At 46.7% G+C, this 20,092-nt stretch overlaps 1 protein-coding gene across 1 annotated transcript in view; it reads right to left on the bottom strand.

Annotated features, from left to right (window-relative positions):
• Positions 1-20,092, bottom strand: part of LOC126545207 (aldehyde dehydrogenase, mitochondrial-like) — a 153,274-nt gene that overhangs the window by 12,886 nt on the left and 120,296 nt on the right. Inside the window, exon 11 of the mRNA XM_050192968.3 lies at positions 6,575-6,649. Within this exon, the coding sequence (XP_050048925.2) occupies positions 6,575-6,649 (75 nt within the window). The remainder of the gene's footprint in view (positions 1-6,574; positions 6,650-20,092) is intronic.

The raw sequence follows: 20,092 nt of genomic DNA, 5'->3' as shown, positions 1-20,092 counted from the left end.
GAGAACAACGACGTCTCGAAGAACATGGAACATCTTCCATTGCCACTCTGAAACTTCCCGGTTTCTGGCCCTCAGACTGTCAACCCTGGTTCGTGCACATCGAGGCGTAGTTTCACCGTCACCGAGTCACATCTCAGGAGGCCAAGTACGAAAACGTCGTGAGTGTGCTTAACCCGACCACTGCAGCTTTGGTCTGCGACATTTAGCTGGCTTCTCCGCCCGATGATCAGTACGATACCCTTAAGCGGGTGTTACTACAGCGCAGCACCAACTCTTGAGTCGCGACTGATTCAACCGCTCCTCTCATCGGAGGAACATGGTGCCAGAAAACTGACTGAGCTGCTTCATCGCATGACACAACTCCTGGGAACCAGTCCATCATCAGCAGACGCGAAAATCCTTCGGGGCTCTTCTAGCGTCTACCGAATCAGGTACGCATGGTTTTATGTGGCTCACCTACTACGACGTCTGTCGACGCCTTAGCGACGATGGCAGACCAGATTATGGATACTTTCCAATCTATGATATGCCATATTGACCGTTGTAATGCAGCCGTTGTGACACAACCTCAGTTACTGCAGCACTTTGACGAGCCCGACAGTTCAAGCATGCATGCACCTTGCTGCACAAATAGAGGAGGTAACTAACCAGTTGGCTGCCTTACGCTTTCGGGCGAATAATCAACACCAGCAGCATCGCTCGCATGACCAAAACGTGTCACGCCCTCCGTCTCTCTTTACTTGTTGGTATCACGCCAGATGTGGCACTCGCGCACGGCAGTGCCGTTCGCCTTGCAACTTTCCGGGAAACGGTCGGGCCAGTCACTGATGACGGCTAGTGCTACTGGCCCTACATCAAGCCGTCTCTTCAACGTCGCCGACCGTGTCCCGAAAGTTCGCTGTCTTGTAGACACTGGTGCGGAAATTTGTGTCATTCCTCTTACTTTTCAAGACCCCAAAAGACATCGCAATGACACGTCTTATCTCACTGCCGTCGGTTCCAGCATTAAAACATATAGCCAGAAATCTGTCGCTTTTGACCTTGGTTAGCGACGCCCTTTTCTATGGCTATTCACCGTCGCTGACGTCCGCGGGCCCATCATCGGCGCTGGCTTTCTGTGAAAGCTTAACATTTCTGTCGACCTTCACCAGTGCCGCTTTCTTGACTCCTAAATAAACCTGTCCGTACAAGGTATCGCCATGTCTGCGCCACCTTTGCGTCTCGTACACGCACACACCCAGGTACCGAAACCGTAGTCCATCATCCTGCTGGAATTTCCAGAGCTGTTCGAACCACCATCGCCAGATCGTCCAATAGTGCACAACGTCACGCACCACATTGTGACTAAAGGACCACCAGTGTATGCGCGACCTCGCGGCTTAGCACCAGGCCGTCTGAAAATTGCAAAGCAAGAATTCGAACACATGCTCGAGTTGGGCTTCGTTCGTCCTTCCGGTAGCGCTTGGTCATCTGCTTTACGCATGGTGCCCAAGACGGGTGATTGGCGACCGTGTGGCGATTACCACGCCTTAAACTAAGTGACGATTCCCGACAGGTACCCCATATACCCCACATCCACGATTTCACCGCATCGCTTCATGGTTGCTGCATATTTAGTAAGGTGGATCTAGCAAAAGCTTACCATCAGATTCTTGCAGAGCCTTCCGACATTTCTGAAACTGCAATCATTACACATTTTGGCATGTTTGAATACGCTCGCGTGCCATTCGGCCTACGTGATGCCGCTCAAACATTTCAGCGTTTCGTCGATCAGTACTCCGTGGCCTGATTTGTTGCTTCGTATATTAAGACGACATTCTTGTATTCACTCGCTCTGCTGTGGGACACGAATCTGACCTACGTAATGTGTTTGAACGCCTCCGTCAGTATTGCCTGGTTGCAAACATCTCGAAGAGTGAGTTTGGCGTTGCGTCTCTCGATTTCCGGGTCCATTGAGTAGACGAGCATGGCATCCAACCCGTCCCATCCCGTGTCCAAGCCATTAAAGATTTCCCACGTGCGTGTTCCACCAAGCAATTACGGGCATTTCTGGGCTTCATCAATTACTATCGCCGTTTCATTCCTCGTTGTGCTTCAATTTTGCATCCTCTGTACATTCTACTCTCTGGCACACCACGAGCTAGCACGCCTATATTATGGAAAAATGCTGCTGAATCTGCTTTTATCTCGGCCCAGAACGCCCTTATTACCACTGCTCTACTGGCACACCCGCAACCAGACGCTGCAATGTCCGTTATGGTAGACGCCTCTGATATAGCTGTTGGCGCCGTGTTTCAACAGCTGGTTGGCAGCCTATGTCTTTCTTTTCAAGGAAGCTGACAACGCAAGAAACCCGCTATAACACTTTTGGTCGCGAATTGCTACGACTGTACCTCGCAGTGCGCCACTTCCGTCACAATCTCGAAGGGCGTCAGTTCTTTATTCTGACCGACCACAAACCGCTCATTTATGCTATTACTTCCAACAGTTCCTCGCACACTACCCGCGAAATTCGCCACTTTGCATATATCTCCGAATTCACTACTGATATTCGGCATATCAGTGGGGCCGATAATCCCGTTGCTGACGCTCTACCACGTATTCACATAAATGCAAACCAATTGGTGCCGAAGAACGTGCATTCGCCAAGAATAAAATAAAAATAAAGAACAGACGTTTCGGGCCCCGTACGGGTCCCTTGATCACAATGCAAACCAAGTAAATCGTTCCGGCATTGACTTCGTCCACCTCGCTACCGCTCAACGCACAGGCCGTGAACTTCAAACACTCCGGACTGCCAACGATCTTACTGCCTCGCTGCAACGTCGCAGTGATATGCCACATGTCTACGGGCCATCCTCGACTTTACGTTCCGAAACAGTATCGGCAGCAAGTTTTTGACGCACTACACTCCTTATCGCACCCTGGAGTACGTGCCACACAACGTCTGGTCATATCCCGCTATCTGTGGTCGCGTATGAATGAACGCTGACCGTCGGTTGCTGGACTCGGGCATGCATACAGTTACAGTGCGCCAAGGTCAGTCGACATACTATGAGCGCGCCTGGTCATTTTCCACCACCAAACGTTCGTTTCGGCCACGTTCACATCGATATCGTTGGTCCGCTACCGCCGTCCTCAAACCAACGATACATACTCACTTGTATAGACGGCTTCACACGCTGGCCTGAAGCAATGCCACTCTCTCACATTACTGCAGAGTCCATAGCCCAGGCCATCTTACATACCTGGATTTCTCATTATAGCGTACCACGCACCATAACGACAGACAGAGGAAGACAATTTGACTCGTCCCTCTTTCAAGCACTCTCCCGTCTTCTGGGTGTAACGCACATACGAACGAAAGCTTATCACCCAAGTTCCAATGGCACGGTAGAACGCTTCCACCGTCAATTAAAAGCAGCACTTCATGCTCATGACTCCACGATTCCGTAGACACAGCGCCTGCCTTTGGCTCTACTAGGTCTTCGCACAGCTCTGAAAGCAGATGCACAGTATTCCTCAGCAGAATTCGTTGTCGGCACGACACTTCGCGTACCCGGTGAGTTGTTCGCCTCGGAACCGTCATCTGCAGACCTACAATCTTTCGCCGACCGCCTTCGCATTACAATGGCCACTGTTATACCACCGCCACCTCGTAACGACAGCAGAAATGTTTACATGAGCCCATCTTTACTTCATAGCTGGCACGCATTTATCCGTCACGACGCTACTCGAGCTCCTTTAGAAACTCCTTACGACGGTCCCTTCAAGGTCCTCAAGTGTGACGCCAAGTTTTTCACACTTCTTGTCAGCGGACGCGAAGAGACAATTTTCATGAACCACTTGAAGTCAGCTTATCTAGACTCTGGCAGTGCCACCTCCGCAACTTAAACCGCTCAACGGCAGTACCTTCTCCTCTGCAGGGCGGGGGCGGGGAGCCATGTAGTCGACAGTACTCATAGAGCACCGCGGTGGAAGAAGAAAGTGGGCTAGCGCCATCAGGCATATAGGCTCGACGGTGGTAGCCGCGACATCAACGCAGTCATCTGTTTAATAAATGACAATTCTTTGTGGGGCTTGTGTTCTTACAGCTCCAAAGCACTAATTAACCCACGCACCTTAAGGTTGCGCGCACATCCTCACACGCACCTTAAGGTTGTGAGCACATCCTCACACGCCTCTTATTCCTTCAAAATGTAACTGCGTGCCACATTCAGGATGAAGGGGGAACATTTTACGCTGTAAGTAAGACACGTTTAACGCTTCCGAGGACTTGTGCATCAAGCTGTAAAGCCTGTATTAACATAAACAGTTCAAACCTTTACCTCACATAACCCATTTTGCTCATGAAAATCCAGCATAAATGCAATAAAAACGTCCCTAAAATTGTCTTTCTTCATTCTCGCATGTTGATGCCACTTCTCTCCTTTTTTACAATGTTTATCATAAGAGCTCCTAATTTACACCACTTACCAACGTGCCCATCGCGTGTTGACGTATCGGGGTCACCATTTCAAAATAGAGTATTTTTTGCGGGCACTAACTTATTCTTCCAGGCACCACTCGGTCTTGCCATTATTAACGGGGCTATCAACTTTCTAGTGGCGTTGTCCGTACAACCAACGAGCTCAGTCACAAACTAAAGAGCCATCTTGAAGTGTGAACGTATGCCTGCGCAACTTTCCTTTTGCAGCAGAAGCCATTTGTCTAGTGGTCACCCGAAGACTTTCATTGTATGCATGCAAATAAAAATACGTCCTGCCATGGTGGAACCTGGCCTGCCAAGTGTATAATACATCAATTTTGTCCGCTTTGGTCCCAATAGGCGTAGCCTACATTATAGTGATATCGCTTTTTATTGTTGGGTTACTGAGTTGTGAATATGAATTTTTCAGTTTTTCTTTAAGCTTTAGTATATCCAGCGTTACTTCTAAAAATATTACATATATAAAATCTGTTTCATACACGCTGCACCTTTTCCTTTTTTAGTGCAACAAAACCACTTAAAATGGATGCCGAGCAAAGCGATTCCTCCATGCCCACGTATTTTGATAGGAGAGCCTCAGGTAAAGCTTCATCTTAAAGGGACACTAAAGGCAAATACAAAGTCAAGCTAAAGGGATAGATTAGTGTTCAAGAATCTCTAAGGTTTCAATAATATAGCGAACAGAGCTTTAATAATCGAGAAATCGAGGGAAATGCAGGACATGATTGTAGACTCCCCCTGGACATTTAAGCACTTGCCCGATGACAAAAGCACTCCTCAGTTAAATTCTGTCACTAGTACTCAACTACTCGTTGCAAAAAACACCCTCATATTGTATTATAAGATGAAATAAAATGCTACTTGTCCAGTTCCATTTCATGCGGAGAAAAAAGAACTAATTGAAATTACTGTTCAAAACGACGCTGGCTGTCGAAAGGTTTCGTCTTCACTCGAGTCTGCGCGGTCCACGCTTTCGCGTTTCAGTACTTCCTGATCGCGTAGTGCTGCGCTGGGTTTGCTGGCTCACGAAACTCGCACAAACTGCAAGTAGCACAGAATTAAACTTCTACGTGATGTCGCGGGATGCCCGAACGGTCTTCGCCACTTGACCAAAAAGCTGCTGCAGCGGCGAATCCGCCGCTCTGTCTTGGCTCGGTGCCACCGTCTGTCGGCCGCCGTCTTGCTCACCGAGAGCAGCAAATGGCGGTAATGGCGTATGCAACGTCACCACTCCCCCCGGTTGGGAGGCGGGAGATTTGAATTTTGAAAAAGGTATTCGGACCCTTCAGACACAATTTTCTCGTAAACTAAGTCTCTTCCTGGCCATAACTAGCGTTTCGAGGTATCTGGAATGGTATTTAAACAGTCCACGTCGACTTAGTCTTTGCCTTTAGTGTCCATTTAGGTGAAAACACGGGGAAGGCGGGAGATGGAAATTCAAGATGATGAGCAAAACGAGAACAAGGTGAAAGCAGGAGCCAACGTTTCGCAAGTGCACTTGTCTTCTTCAAGGTGACATATGCTTTCCTCGCCACAATATATATAGGTGGGTTTCTTCTAAAGGGGGAGGCCGTAAGGCGGGTGGGTGCGGCAACGAGCGAAGGTGCGTTAGCGGCGAGGGTGTCGAACTGAGAATAAAGGAGCGCTGTGCACAAGGCCAGAGCGCTGCGCACAAGGCCAGAGATACGGCATAGGTACTTATGAAAGCAAGCTTTCCTCTTTTGACGAGAACACATTTATCTAGTACATTTGATGGTCACACAAATACGGTCAACAATTCGTCGTCGCATACGCTGCCAGGAACGTCACATCATGACGCGAAAGCTTCAGACAGGAGGCTGGGAGCTTCCGTTACCCACACCGAGGCGAGATGGTCCCACACCGTTGCGGCAGCACACCTTCGCTATGTAGTTGAAAACTTGCTCTCGGGGAAACGCTGGCATCAATCGCTATTGTTTAATATCACAAAAGTTAATCAGTTGCGACAGTTGGTATTGATAAAACCTTGCTGGCAACGTTTCCTCTCTCTTTGCTTACTTAACGTAGGCGCAATGACATCACAAATTGTGTGGCTGTTAAACTTACATCTCACGACCGATTCCAGACATCTTGTAGCCGCCAAAGGGAGTGTGTGGTCCCATTTCAAAGTAGGTGTTGATCCTGCACAATGGTTAGGATAGATCGTTAGGTGGCTCACAGACTCATTTACACCATGCACATAGCCTGCCTCAGCGCATTATCGCGAGGCTTGGTGAAAGGCACCATGATTAGATAGTGCTTGTCTATGGCTGAGTATTTCTGGTAAAATAACGAGAGAAGCGCTATTCATGAAAGGCATTAGGTGAGACAAATAATAAGACATTATCCATACATGTCACTACCGACATAAGTCCTTAGCCAGAGCAAGACGAAGTGCTAGCTAGCTTGTACTTCTTTCTGAATTTAAATGAATAACCATGTTCTGGTTACACTTGGCACTCATTTTAAGAGGTCATCTTGACGCTGAAATATTTCCATTGGTGAAAGCGTTAGGAGCATGGTTTATTGGCGACACAATCTCTAACGCAAATAATGTCTTTAGCTTCAATGTCACAGGGCATACATTTGTGCTTTTTCAGGAATAAGTTGTTGATTGGAAATCTCCACCGTATTCCGTGCTTTAATTGTCTTAGTCCGTTCTCGCGTTGTTAGTATGTCTGTGATCTTTCCAGATGTTGTCACTGCTATGAGAACCAGTTGAAGTACAACAGCGCAGTGCTCTAAACAAGATAGACGGTAGCTTTAATTGGCAGCGTTTCACTCCAGCCCAGGTCTCGCAACCATTGCCGCTTCTACCGAGGCATCTGAATTCCACGGATGACCTTACATTGTGGATAAGGAACGCTGACTGCTTAGGCGAGCGGAACGCTTGGCCTGACGAGGACAAAGGATTCGCCTAACGGAATTTCGTGATGTCCTCAAAGCCTGGAACCTGCACGAGGGTCACGCATATGTTTCGTAAACAGGGTGGAGCGCAGCTCATTTATCTCTTTTCGTCTGTTTTCGCTGGATCTGATTCCATCTATGACGATCATTTGATGCACATGCAGTGTCGACATCGAGTTCCGGAAGAAGACGCCACCACATAGACTTCCGACAAACTGAGACTCGGAAAAGCATGCAACCTGAACTGGTAATCTCCAACTGCTAGGCGACACGCCATGGAAGAATTGTTGGATCCTATACTCACGTAAACACAGCCATCTATAAGCAACACCTCGCGCTTTTGTAAAGCCGCAGAGCCGCAGCACAATTCTAGTCACTGTCTGGCTGACACTGTGCCAGAAGCTGTTTCATGGCAAATGCCGCAATGCGCCCTTGCCAGAAAACCAGCGAAAGAAATACCACTCAAGAACGGAGTGCACAGGACGAACGCTGCACTAGCAAAAGAACTTTATTGTTGACATAAACCCGCAAGATTTCACCAAATGCATGTGCACGAACAAAGCAGCACTACAACCATGTACTACACCAATCAGCTCTCGAACTTACTATAACATTCATGGTTCTAGTACATAGGAACACCCGTTTTCATATTGTAGAGTCGAATGACGGTGCACTGATGCATATGTCACTGTGTTTATTAATGTGAAAGGCTTCAAGAATTTCTCTGGTGATTCCTTTTTTGCTTCGTCCAAGAGTTGTTACCGAGCTAAAAGATATGTAGATCCAACGCATATATTGGAATTTATTTGAGGCGAAGCTTAAATGAAGCTCTTAATTAAATGATATATACAACAAATGATGATGAGATAATGTCACATGTAACAAGGAAAGACAATGCATAACGGCGATGCGCACCAGGGGAAGAGCAAAAACGTTTCGCTTTCATATCGGGATACAATCACACAGTTATGACTGGACACTGGGGTGATGGATCTGCTGACAAGGTTAGCATTCCAGAGGCAGAACGCGCAAGTTTTTCGAAGCGGATAAGAGCCTCTATTCAGGGAACTCGATGTCTTTGTCGAACTTGTCTGACGAAGCCTCCGTGCTTTTCAAGTGGCGATGCTTGTCGGAAACTTCAATCGTTGCAAGCAGCACAAGCTGACCAGCACGGACGGCCAGCTAATCGCTACAAGTAGCCCGTGTCCCACGACTTCTGTGGCGACTGCCTCGATACCCGCTTCCCGATTGCCTCGGGATTGCATCGCAGACGGGTACACTACAGGTGTAGTCTGCAAAACGGTGCGACATCGTGGTTGGGGTGCTGCTAACAAACAGGTCGATCATTCCGATCGTCCGGGATAAGGATGTTGAATTCCGTTGTCTAGTGACTGAGGGAAAACGACTGCTTGAAAGATGCCCGCGGGCACCTTGGATGGTGTTTGCTCCGACATATCGAGTGCTTTGATTCAGTTATGCAGACTGCTCAGATATAGTGCGCTTGCATAACATGGTGCCATTTACAAATATGTAACATAAGTCTATTCATTTGCTTCAACCTCTTTAACTTCATCTCCTCACCAACAAGAAACTTTTGGCGATAAAGCGTGGGTTTGCTTAGCGAGCTTCGTGCGACGCTCCGGTATAGCGCAGGCCAGCTACGCCGTTTTAGGCGTTCCGGCGGCGTAGGCAAGCGACACCCTGTTCCGACTCCGACCCACCAACTGAGAACCGCAATTCCACCAACAATCCAACCAATCCAACAGCGACCGCAATGATGGGCTAAATGACCATCCTCTGCCAAGACTACCTTGTTTTTGTGTTCTCTAAACCACTGGTTCATACACTGTCTTGTTTGACCAACATAAACCTTTTCGCAAGTCAGCTATTAGTATACCACTTGTAAGGTAGAGTTTTTGTTCGTATGATTAGTAGAAAACGCGTAGCGGCTTTCGTAATCTGCCGAAATACGGCAACACAAAGCAGTCAACATTGACGGTGTCGAAAACACAACATTCGCGTATTGTCGTTCTCCACCTTCCTTCAACAGATAAGACGCTTTACGGAAATAAACTACCTTGGTGCTGCGCTACTGTTCATTTCTTTCGTAGAAGATGAAGCGCGCTGGCTTCTTTTCAGGGTCTGTGGTAGACCTCACAAGGAATAGGCCGCAGATGATTACGTGAAGAAAGTGCTATTGAATAAATGAACCTTACAAATGGGGAAAAACTTCGGGCATAAATAACGGACTAAATACTACTCAACAAGCTTGTCCCCACTTCCTGCAATGGTCGCTGTCCACTAGCTGATTAACTTTGGCCCGGCGGGGCGCTCGGTGCTCGCCACGGTGGCCAGGGGGGGGGGGGGGGGGAGGGAGGTGTTCTGTAAGAGTCCACCTAGTGGACTGTCCATTTCAGCCGCTGCTGAGTAGCTAGGGCCGCTCGTCTCCTCCTCTCTCGTACAGCTGCATCCAATCAGGGACGGCCGAAATGGACAGTCCACTAGGTGGACTCTTACAGAATATCCCCCCGGTAGCAGTCTTCCCGCGGATCCGTCACTGCGTTGACTTATGAAAATGTGCTCACGCTTGCTCCCAGGTGCGCTGAACTTATCGTGGCCATTATGGCACCAAAATTGTACGGATCATCGTTATGTGCTCGTGGAGGCGGTTGTTGCTCCATTCCGATTATAAACAGGGGGCATTTCGGCGATACCGCCAAAGCGGACCCATTATTTGCTTCAGAAGAACCTCAGGCACGCCGTGCATGTGGATATCCGTGGCCACCGACAGGCTCAATTAAAATGCCACTTGCAGTTTAAAGCTTCCCATCGCAGTGTGTGAGGAGTTATTACTTAATGCATTTTGAAAACATGACTTTCAAATTCCTCTCTTGATTAGTTTGAAATGCCTTGAATGAAAATGTTCCAACACGTTCTTTGATTTGGGCGAATACATCACTGTCACGGCTTGTCACCCGTTCGCCGTCAGTGCGAAGTCGTCGACGGGGTATACAAGCCGGTTGGTTGTTCCGTACTCAAGCGAACACAGTGAAGGGGTCAGAGTCGGGAGAAAGAAAGAAAAAAATTTATCTGACAACGACACACAAATTAAAAAAAAATATAACACAAGAAAACTAGCAAACATGTACTTAATATAGATCAATGATGACGACAAAAGAAATACAACGAGCAATAAGGAGTGCATATAAAGGCTCACACTACACACGCATGCACTTAACAGCGCTAAGAAGAGTTAAAAAAAAAATGGTAGCGTATGCATGGCCGGGCAGCAGCAGCTAGTCCATAAACCGTGGAGTTGACTGCACAGCTTTCCCGAAGAACGCTGGTGAGCCGATCTGGTTGCGGTGGATGCGATTGCTGTGATGCGTTTCCCGGGAGTCTGGATCTGACGACTACCCTCAAGCAGTTTGAGCTAACTTGAGGGGAGCTACCGTGAGCTTCGTTGCAGACATTGGTTTGTCGTCTCTTACATCAACTAGCCACTCGGAGTTCAGACGCGGCTAGGCAGCCCAGGCGATACTGGACGGCACTAGCTTCTCGACTTCTTCTCAGCAGAGCATAGGCTCAGCTTCTAGACTGCTTACCTCGGTCTAACTCCTGCGTTTAAATTTCCCGATTTCCCTTGGTTGGGGAACGGCAGATATTGGTGCCGACGATCCATTCAAGTTCACCTAATTATATCACGACTCCTCCCAAGGCTCTGGCCGCGCACCCTTTGATTAGGAGCGAGGGAACGGGTGATTCCCCCCTGCTATTAGAGGTTGCGCACTTTCATTGCACCACACAGACACACAGGCACACCCTTGAGTCCGTGGCGGACTTACACAAATGTTATTAGTTCCCCCACACGAATTACCACTACATCTGTAACACTACTTGACTTATTTATGACAAATAACTACACACATTCTTGCACAGCCGGAGTAATATGCAGAGATGTCAGCGATCAAAATTCCATATACATGTACCTTGAAAATAACAATGCACGCCCAAAGAGCACACAGCGTGTTCAGTTCCAAGAAATAGCACCTAGAAATGTAGAACTTTTTAGACAGAGAGTAAATAATTTTGATTGGAGCAATGTGCTGTGCGAAACAGAAGCAGATCATGCATACAACTTATTCTTGAGTAGCTTTGTGAAATTATATAATCCATCATTTCCTTACAAGTACCTTACGCAGTCAAAAAAATAAAAAATACGTAAGCCCTGGATAACGCCAAGTCTACTTACTAAAATCCAAGCGAAGGATAGGATGTATAAGTTATTGAAAACTCGCGATTCTGATCTCTTTAAAACTTACAAATGCCTCCGTAATAAACTAACGAAAGATATCGGAACCGCTAGAGATGAGTATTGTTGCAATTTATTTTTTAACTCACTCTCTGGGACTGACGTGACGTGTAAAATGGTTAAAAAGTATGCTTAATCCTCCCTCCTTATCACACCAAGTTATGAAAATTAGTCAGAAAAATAAAGAGTTGTTGGGCAGGAAGTTGGCTGATGCGCTTAATGATTTCTTTTATTGATCTCAAGAGAAATGATGATGATGTAATGGCTCTGGGCTACCTAAATTGTACCAGAGATCAGACATGTTTCCTAAGTCCTGTAAATGAGTCTGAAGTAGAAGCCGTATTTCTTTCGTTAAATAATTTCGGGAGCTGTGATAAAGACGGTATTAAGGTGAAACCTATGAAATATGTTATTGGTGTAATAGCGCCGTGTCTCACCGATATATTCTACCTTTGTCTGGCAAATGGTGTCTTTCCTCAGCAAATGCAGATTGCAAGAGTAGCAGCTTTTTATAAGAAAGGTGACAAGAATGACTTTGCAAACTATATGCCTTTGTCAATACTACCTGTTTTCTCGAAAGGGCTTGAGAAAGTAATTTTGTCCCGGATGAATAATTTCTGTAGTGAGCATGATATACTGACACCTTCACAATTCGGTTTTCGGAAACACCAGTTCACCGAACTCGCTCTATTAGAACAAAAAGAATAGATTCTTAGATCTTTTCATGACAGGAATTTAGCTTTAGGAATATATGTAGATTTTTCGAAGGCTTTTGATCACCTGAACCACAAGTTACTTTTAAAAAAGCTTCAAGTATATGGCTTTCGAGGAAACGTCATTGATGCTTTTGAGCAGCTATCTCGGAAGTCGACAACAGTATGTTGAAATAAACGTCACCGATACAATGTTAAAACTCTCTCTGCCGGCGTGCCGCAAGGCAGAATTTTGGGCCTGTTTCTTTTTAATATATACGTGAACGACATAACACAGATAGACAGAGAAATAAAAATGGTCATATATGCTGATGACACCTGCTTATTGTTTTCAGCCTCGTCTGCCTCGAACATGGTCATGAAAGCAAATACAGCACTTATACAGGTTGAGAAGTGGACAAAATATAACGCTCTAAAAATTAACACTTTCAAAACAAAGGCCATTATTTGCCCTTCAAAAAACAAGGATGACCATATAAACGATGATGTCATTCTTAATAATTTTAAAATAGAGATAGTGAATTCTTTTTAAGTACTAGGTGTACTTTTCAATGAGAAAATGACATGAGATGACGACACAAATTACGTAGCATCTAAACTGTCACGTGCCATTGGATCGATTTACACTCATAAGCACCTCCTCCCTATAAAAGGTTTCACAATTCATTGTTCTGTTCCCATCTAAATTATTGCCATTTGGTCTGGAGGCAAGCATCCCTCACGAATCAACGAAAATTACACGTTCAGCAGAAAAGAGTGCTCAGAATAATACACAATGTAGCATATGACCACCCATCTAAACCGCTCTTTATGAAAGACACCATGATGCCGATTCATGATCTGTACGCATACCGCCTAATTTCTAAATACCTTACCGAGCTCAAGAACTTGTTAAAAAAACTCGTCTCGTCTTGTTCATTGCACAGCTGGCATCACTGCAGGAAAGAGATATCACGTACGTAACCAGAAACAACGATATTTGGCACATACATTCATTCAGAACAGGTTACGGACAACATATGCTCAGTAACACCCTTCCATATTTCTTAAACCTGTGCCAAAATTACAATGTAAATCTCCAACACATTCGGCCAAAAGAATTGCGTCATTTTGTTTCAATTATACGCGAAAGGGTGGCGCTTCTTGTTTGAAATGTACGACATGATATTATATACATCGCTCTGTTTTTTGGAATTGTACATTTGTGTAAAAAATTTCATTTGTTTGTGCATTGTGATATTCCTTTCTGTTGTACTGTTTGCCTTTTTTTTTTCTAAACGTCATGTATTTGTATCGGGGAGCCGAGAGCCCGTCAAGCTAGAAATCTAGCTTTTTCTCTCTGCCTCCCACATCCTTGAGATGGAAAATAATGGCATTATTATTATTATTATTATTATTATTATTATTATTATCATTCCACAATCTTCGGGATCGGCCCACGTATGGGGAGTGCTTAACCCGTGCTTCACCTCCGCCGCGCGTCGGCCCAGCGTCGGCACGGCGTAGATGAGCTCGTTGCCGTTTCTGCTTGAGGCGTTGTTGATGGAAAGCTGCCTGCTCTTCAGGAGTACGTATCATGCGTGTCCTACCCATTTCGGAGCGTGCGAGAAGCTGCTGCGCGCGCGCTCGGCTGCGACGGGGAACAACGACGTCACGACTGGCGCAGCCAATACGCCGCCCTTCTTTTTTCTCGCGCATGCGCATGGCGCTGTGCCGGAGGAATCTTCGGCATACAGGCGACTGACGGACGAATCGGCTAGCCATACACAGTTTCGCTGTAAAAGACGTGAACAACAACGAAGGTATGTGTCTTTATTTAATCAATACAGTTATTGTAGCGCCCTACTACGTTCCACAATGGTCCGGTCACAAAAGACGACGAGGACACGCCCAGCACGCTGATGGTGCGCGAGCAGTGGAATCGGCGGAATCAGGCCGCCCACGTTTCTGAGCACCAGTGCACGTCACTGGAAAACCCAACACCGTTGCCGACGCACTTTCTCGTGCTGCCATCCATGCAACGAACCATGGCCGACCGGTCATCGACTTCACGGCCATGGCTACCGCCCAGAGTATCAAAACCGAGCTCTAGAGCAGTACCTCTTTGGTGTTTGAAGACATCTTGCTTCCTCACTGCGACATGCCCCTCATTTGTGATAAGCCGACCGGACGTCCTCGTCTTTACGTGCCTCGTTCATACCGCCGGGCCGTCTTTGATGCCCTCCATTCTTTGGCTCATCCTGGCATTCGCGCAATAGAGCGACTCGCCACTTCTCGTTATGTGTGGCCCACTATCAATGTAGACGTTCTTCGCTGGTCACGTGCGTACCTCAACTGCCAACAGTCTAAAGTGCATCGCCACACCGCGATTCCTCTTGGCACATTCCCGTCCCCGGAAGCCCGCTTCAGACATCTGCACGTCGATATTGTTGGCCCCTTTCCTCCCTGCTGGAACCAGCGCTTCCTGTTAACCTGCATTGACAGCTTCACCAGATGGCCTGAAGTACATAATGGCGTAGTAGATAGCTCGAGCACGCATCACACACTAGATTAACCGCTACAGTGTCTTTTCCACCATTACGACTGACCGTGGTCGCCAATTCGACTCAACATTGTTGGCCAATCCAGCTACTAGGCGTTAGTCACATCAAGGCTACCTCTTACCACTCGATATCCAATATGATCATTGAACGTTTTCACCGTCAAATGAAAGATTCACTCATGGCTTCGACTTTTCCTTCATCTTGGATCGAGCGCTTTCCTTTCGTTATGTTTGGCATTCGCACCACTCTTCGCAGTGACTCTTCCACCAGCGTCGCCGAGCTTACGTTTCACACCACTTCACGAGTCCCTGGCGAATTCTTCAACGACTCGCCCACCATACCTGCTGACGTTTCCCACCACGCTTCTCGTCTACGCAATGCTATGCGCACTGTCATTCCCCTCCAACAACCACTTTTTCCCAGCGTGTATATGTCAGCCCTGGCCTTCAGAACTTCACGCACGTCTTTGTGCGCCCCGACGCTGTGTGTCCTCCCTTACGGCCCCGTATGATGGTCCGTTCAAAGCACACCAACGTGCACCTAAACACTTCCTATTGCTCATCAACGGCCGGGAAGATACGGCCCGTGTCGGCTGTCTGAACCCTGCCTATTTGGACTCCAACGATTTAGCCAATTCTGCCACATTCCCTCCCGACCAGGCCTGTAGCGCATTACTACGTGCCACAATGGTCCCACCACAAAAGGGCGACGAGGACACGCGCAGCACGCTGACGATGCGCGAGCAGTGGAATCGGCGGAATCAGGCTCCCGCCTGATTGAGCGGGCTCGGCTAAAGATATAATTTGTGGACACCAGGCACCAGCGTCTGTCTGGTTTTTCTTACGCCACATTATCACACAGCACAGCTACGCTAGTCATCCTTCACAGAGTGGAATATATATATATATATATATATATATATATATATATATATATATATATATATATATATATATATATTGTTACGTGTGGAAAGACACAGACGCAAGGTGCTATTTACACGCTATTTACGCTGGAGCCAGGCAGCCAGGCTGACACTCGCTCGTGCCAAGGGCACCGACCAACTTCTTCGTCGTTCTCGCGGCGGCTCGTTTCTTGAGCATCGTTCGATGATATCGTAATATTACCCCCCCGGCGGCAAAAGCACCGTCACGGTGCTGTTAAATATCCAAGGAGCGTGGAGAGTTGTAGGGCTTGAGCAAAGCCACCTAGAAAAAAAAGGAAGACCTCCGCACGCCGGTGTGACGTCACGCTAGTCGGATGAGCCGGACAGTCGACGCCGTCGGCGTCTCCGCGCCTAGGTTCGTTGCGCTTGCAGGGTGTCTCTTTGCGCGTCGCGGATACTATGGCATGGGAAAATTAGTGCTGTCCTTAAAGTGCCAGCATCTTATAAATGCATATGCTTCGGTTCGAAAGCAAGACACGTATAGCTGACGCAAAAAATAAGGGGGAGCCGCTGGTTCACCGCAGTCAACACCACCATAGAAAGCAACATTATTTCATACCTTCCTTAGATTACTTGCCTGGCGACATTTCTTTTTTGCGTGTATCGCAACACGACCTGCCTTATTGTGCTTGTGATGTTTGGTCGGGACTAAGACAAGCAAACTGCATGCAGCTTAGTCACTTTAACCTTAGACGGAAAGAAAGAAATAGGAAAACTGCATATTGAAGACACAGAATATACTTTATTCACAAATGATAAGAACTGCATTCAGAAACAAACATTTTAAATCTTCGATATAGAATTATCATTCTCACTCTTGCATTGCGTAAAACAGTCCTCGCTGGACACACGAATGTCGAGGTTCATTTTATTGTGAAAATTTTATTATTATAAGGTCACGCACAACTAATTGTCAAATAGAATAAGCTTCCGTATTTGTTGTACCATTTCTTGTGGTTCTTTTCTTTATACCCGCCTTGTTTGCAGGCCTTTTTGGTCTTCATAAAATGCTGAGATAATGGTGAAAAAGTAAGTTATAAACGAGAGGCCTACTCTCAGTCCTGAAGGAAAACATGCAATTAATGGATTGCGGTAGCATGGAGAGTTGGAATCATAAACAGGTAGCACAATACACTCAAATGCTAGCATTAGAATTGGCCAAAATGCAGGGTTTAAATTTTGCTAATTTAGGCAAATAAGTCCTAGCTACGCCACAGGTTTCTTTTTACAAGGGTTCTGTCAACACAAACATGCGTAGATGTTCAACAAAACAGAGCTTCATGAATAAAAAATAAATAATGAGAAACATATCTCAGGCCTTCAAAGTCTGCAATTTTCGGTCGTTCTTGGCGTTGCGTAATTTGTCATTTTCTGTGCGGCACAAGTTGTTCAGCACTGTATTCGCTGCAGCACTTACAACATGCCCCTTTACCTCCTGTGCAGGATGACCGAAATCACACACATCTACACTCTCAAAGTCATGAATGGTAGCGAACACAAGGCCAACAAGAGTATCTTTCTGCCTAGGAAGGCTGAAAAATCGTACGACATATTCTGGTGTCCTGAGCTTGTCCAATATAATTTCAGTAAAGACTACAGCATTAACTACAACTGCTCGTGGAAACTTCAGGCAACCCTTCGTCATCTGCGTGATTAATGCATTCTCAGGGTCATCTAGATCGACGTCTTGCATCACAAGGCTTTCACTGCAAGATGCGCATGTCAACTTCTTTAGAGCTGCATGGGCACAATAGCCGGCAACATATGTTAGTGCCGGTAGCCTTGACGTTTTTTTCTCAATGTCAGAGTCGGTTACAGTGACGTGAAACTGGCCGTTTCCTGAATTTACACTTGTCTCCAACATGCTCGCGCTCGGTGGTAGAAGCATGGTCAAATCTGGCAGGTCCAGAACCTTCTGCAAACGCAATTTGTTTTCAGATTCATATATCTGCCTTATAGACACGTGGCAATTGGCACCAGACAACTGCCGGTACTTTCCAAAGCGATCCTCCAAGCTATCAGTTTGAAATTTGCCCAAAAGAACATACTCGAAATGAAGCTCTTCGAGACAGCATATGGCAAGTTCGTGCAAGGCGTGGGTAGTGTGGCTGGAAGCTGTCAGGCGGCCATTGTCATGTTTGAGGCTTCCCTAGTGATCAAGCCATTGAACTATTCTCTCTAAGAATTCTAGTTGAGGATATGACGATGAAACTATTGGACCTTGCAACTGATCTCGCAACCGCTGTCTTTTTCTTGGCGTCTTGACGTTAACAACGTTCCACCAAGTCAAAATGGTGTCGACATATTCAGATGTTTCCTTTGCATACTGGAACGTTGCGACATTGAGAGCAGCAACAGTAGATGAGTTAAAAATCTTTAAGGCCAGTTTAACGTTCTGCCGTTCCATGTTCGAGGGGTTGAGTGCCTTCAAAGTGAGCGTTGGCGCTAGCTTCACGAGCTCATGCTTTTCAGCTTCGCGCAACTGGCATAATACCTTGAAAGATGCTGTAAGTATCTTTGGTTCTGCCTCATCACTCTTCGGTTCAGGAAAGTACATGCATTTGCCAATGTTTCTTTGATTCAGCCAGTTATTTCTTATACACTTTCGTATGTGAACTGGGTCCACCGCGAAAAACAGGGGTCGTGATGGGTCAGCAGGATGCTGGTAAACAGTGCTGACACTTGCCGTCTTAGCGAAATAGGACCTGGCTTTTCTGTTTATAGAGTTATTGTCCGAGATCACTGCGATTATTGTAAAACCAGATGCCTTAGATCAAGAACAATCTTCCGAAGGAAGTCGTGCAGCGCCTTAGCGTCGATCTGTGCCACAGGAAGAATGTGTACAGCATCCTTGTTTGAAGAAAGCAGGCTCTGTATCATAAATACGTGGGCAGTTTTTGCGGCAGTCGATGAATTTACCGCAGCACCAGTAACAAAGCCCGCCTTGTAATCAAAAAATGATTGAAGGTGAATCTCATCAATCATTAACGTTACAGTCTTTTCATGCTCTTTATATGCGCTTACAATACGCTTTGCATAGGAAAGAAAGCTACTTTCTTACTGCTCCGTTTCAGGGCGTACATCGTACGATGAATACAGTCTTCTGATCGTATCAGGATGCGGCATCTTAAGCTTCACTGAACTTCTCAGGAATCTGTATGCATGAGGTGAAATTGTGAACAAAAGGCTAGCAAAAACCAATAAATCGGGGGGATATCGGCCAGCATTATTCAAAACAAGATCAACTTGACTCTTCAAGAATTTAAGCGCTTCCAAATGCCATTCTTGCAACTCGCGTGCAAAATGTTTTCCACTTACTGCCTCTATCAATGTCGGAAACAACGTCAGTAGATGACGGGCCTTTTCAGAACGCTCAGTGCTGATATCCTTATGTGTCTGTTCGATCATGTGTAACACACTTTTCAAATATCTCAAGTCGCACAGCTTTTCGGGAACTCACACGTCATCACACTTCCTCACACCCGTTTCACCAAAAAACACTTCGACGCGCAGGTCTGTGGACACGATCACCGAAGTACGGACTGCAGGAGCAGATTGAAGTGACACGTGCAAAAAATGGCTGTGGCTTAGCTAAGGTTAAGCCCAGGATGCGAAGCATACTAGCCTTTATTTTAGTTGTTGAACCACTGTTTAGCCTGGTGAACTGCTGTTGCTTGGCTATATTTGGTTCGGCTAGACGAAGAAACAACGTTACTCTGCTTCGCCTTCAAGAGTGGAACGTGACAGCGTTCCGGTCGACCCGCCAAAGGGTGTAAGACAATGGGCTACGGCGCAGCGACTACGCGCCCCGCATTGGACGCGGTGAGCGTCGAGCAACGCAGCGTTCGGCGCGGCAACGAAATGTGCGCCTGAGCAAGCGACGCACGCCTGAGCCTTAGAAACAGCTCGTTTCTAAGGCAACACCGCATTCACTAGAGGCGATTTTGTACCGCTTTGAAGCATCGTACTCAAAATAAAGAAAAAAAAAAGTACTCGTGGCTCAGTGGTAGCGTCTCCATCTCACACTCCGGAGACCCTGGTTCGATTCCCACCCAGCCCATCTTGCAAGAGTTGAGCCCGACTTGCAGCTGTTGTGACGTCAGCGCCCTAGCGGGAGGAGCAGGAGTTAGGCCGCAGTACCATCTGTGCGACCGCAGGCGAGCG

The sequence above is a fragment of the Dermacentor andersoni genome, chromosome 10, assembly GCF_023375885.2.
Source record: "Dermacentor andersoni chromosome 10, qqDerAnde1_hic_scaffold, whole genome shotgun sequence".
NCBI lineage: Eukaryota > Metazoa > Arthropoda > Arachnida > Ixodida > Ixodidae > Dermacentor > Dermacentor andersoni.
Note: the sequence above shows the minus strand (reverse complement) of the source record. Positions and strands in the feature narration are given on the sequence as shown.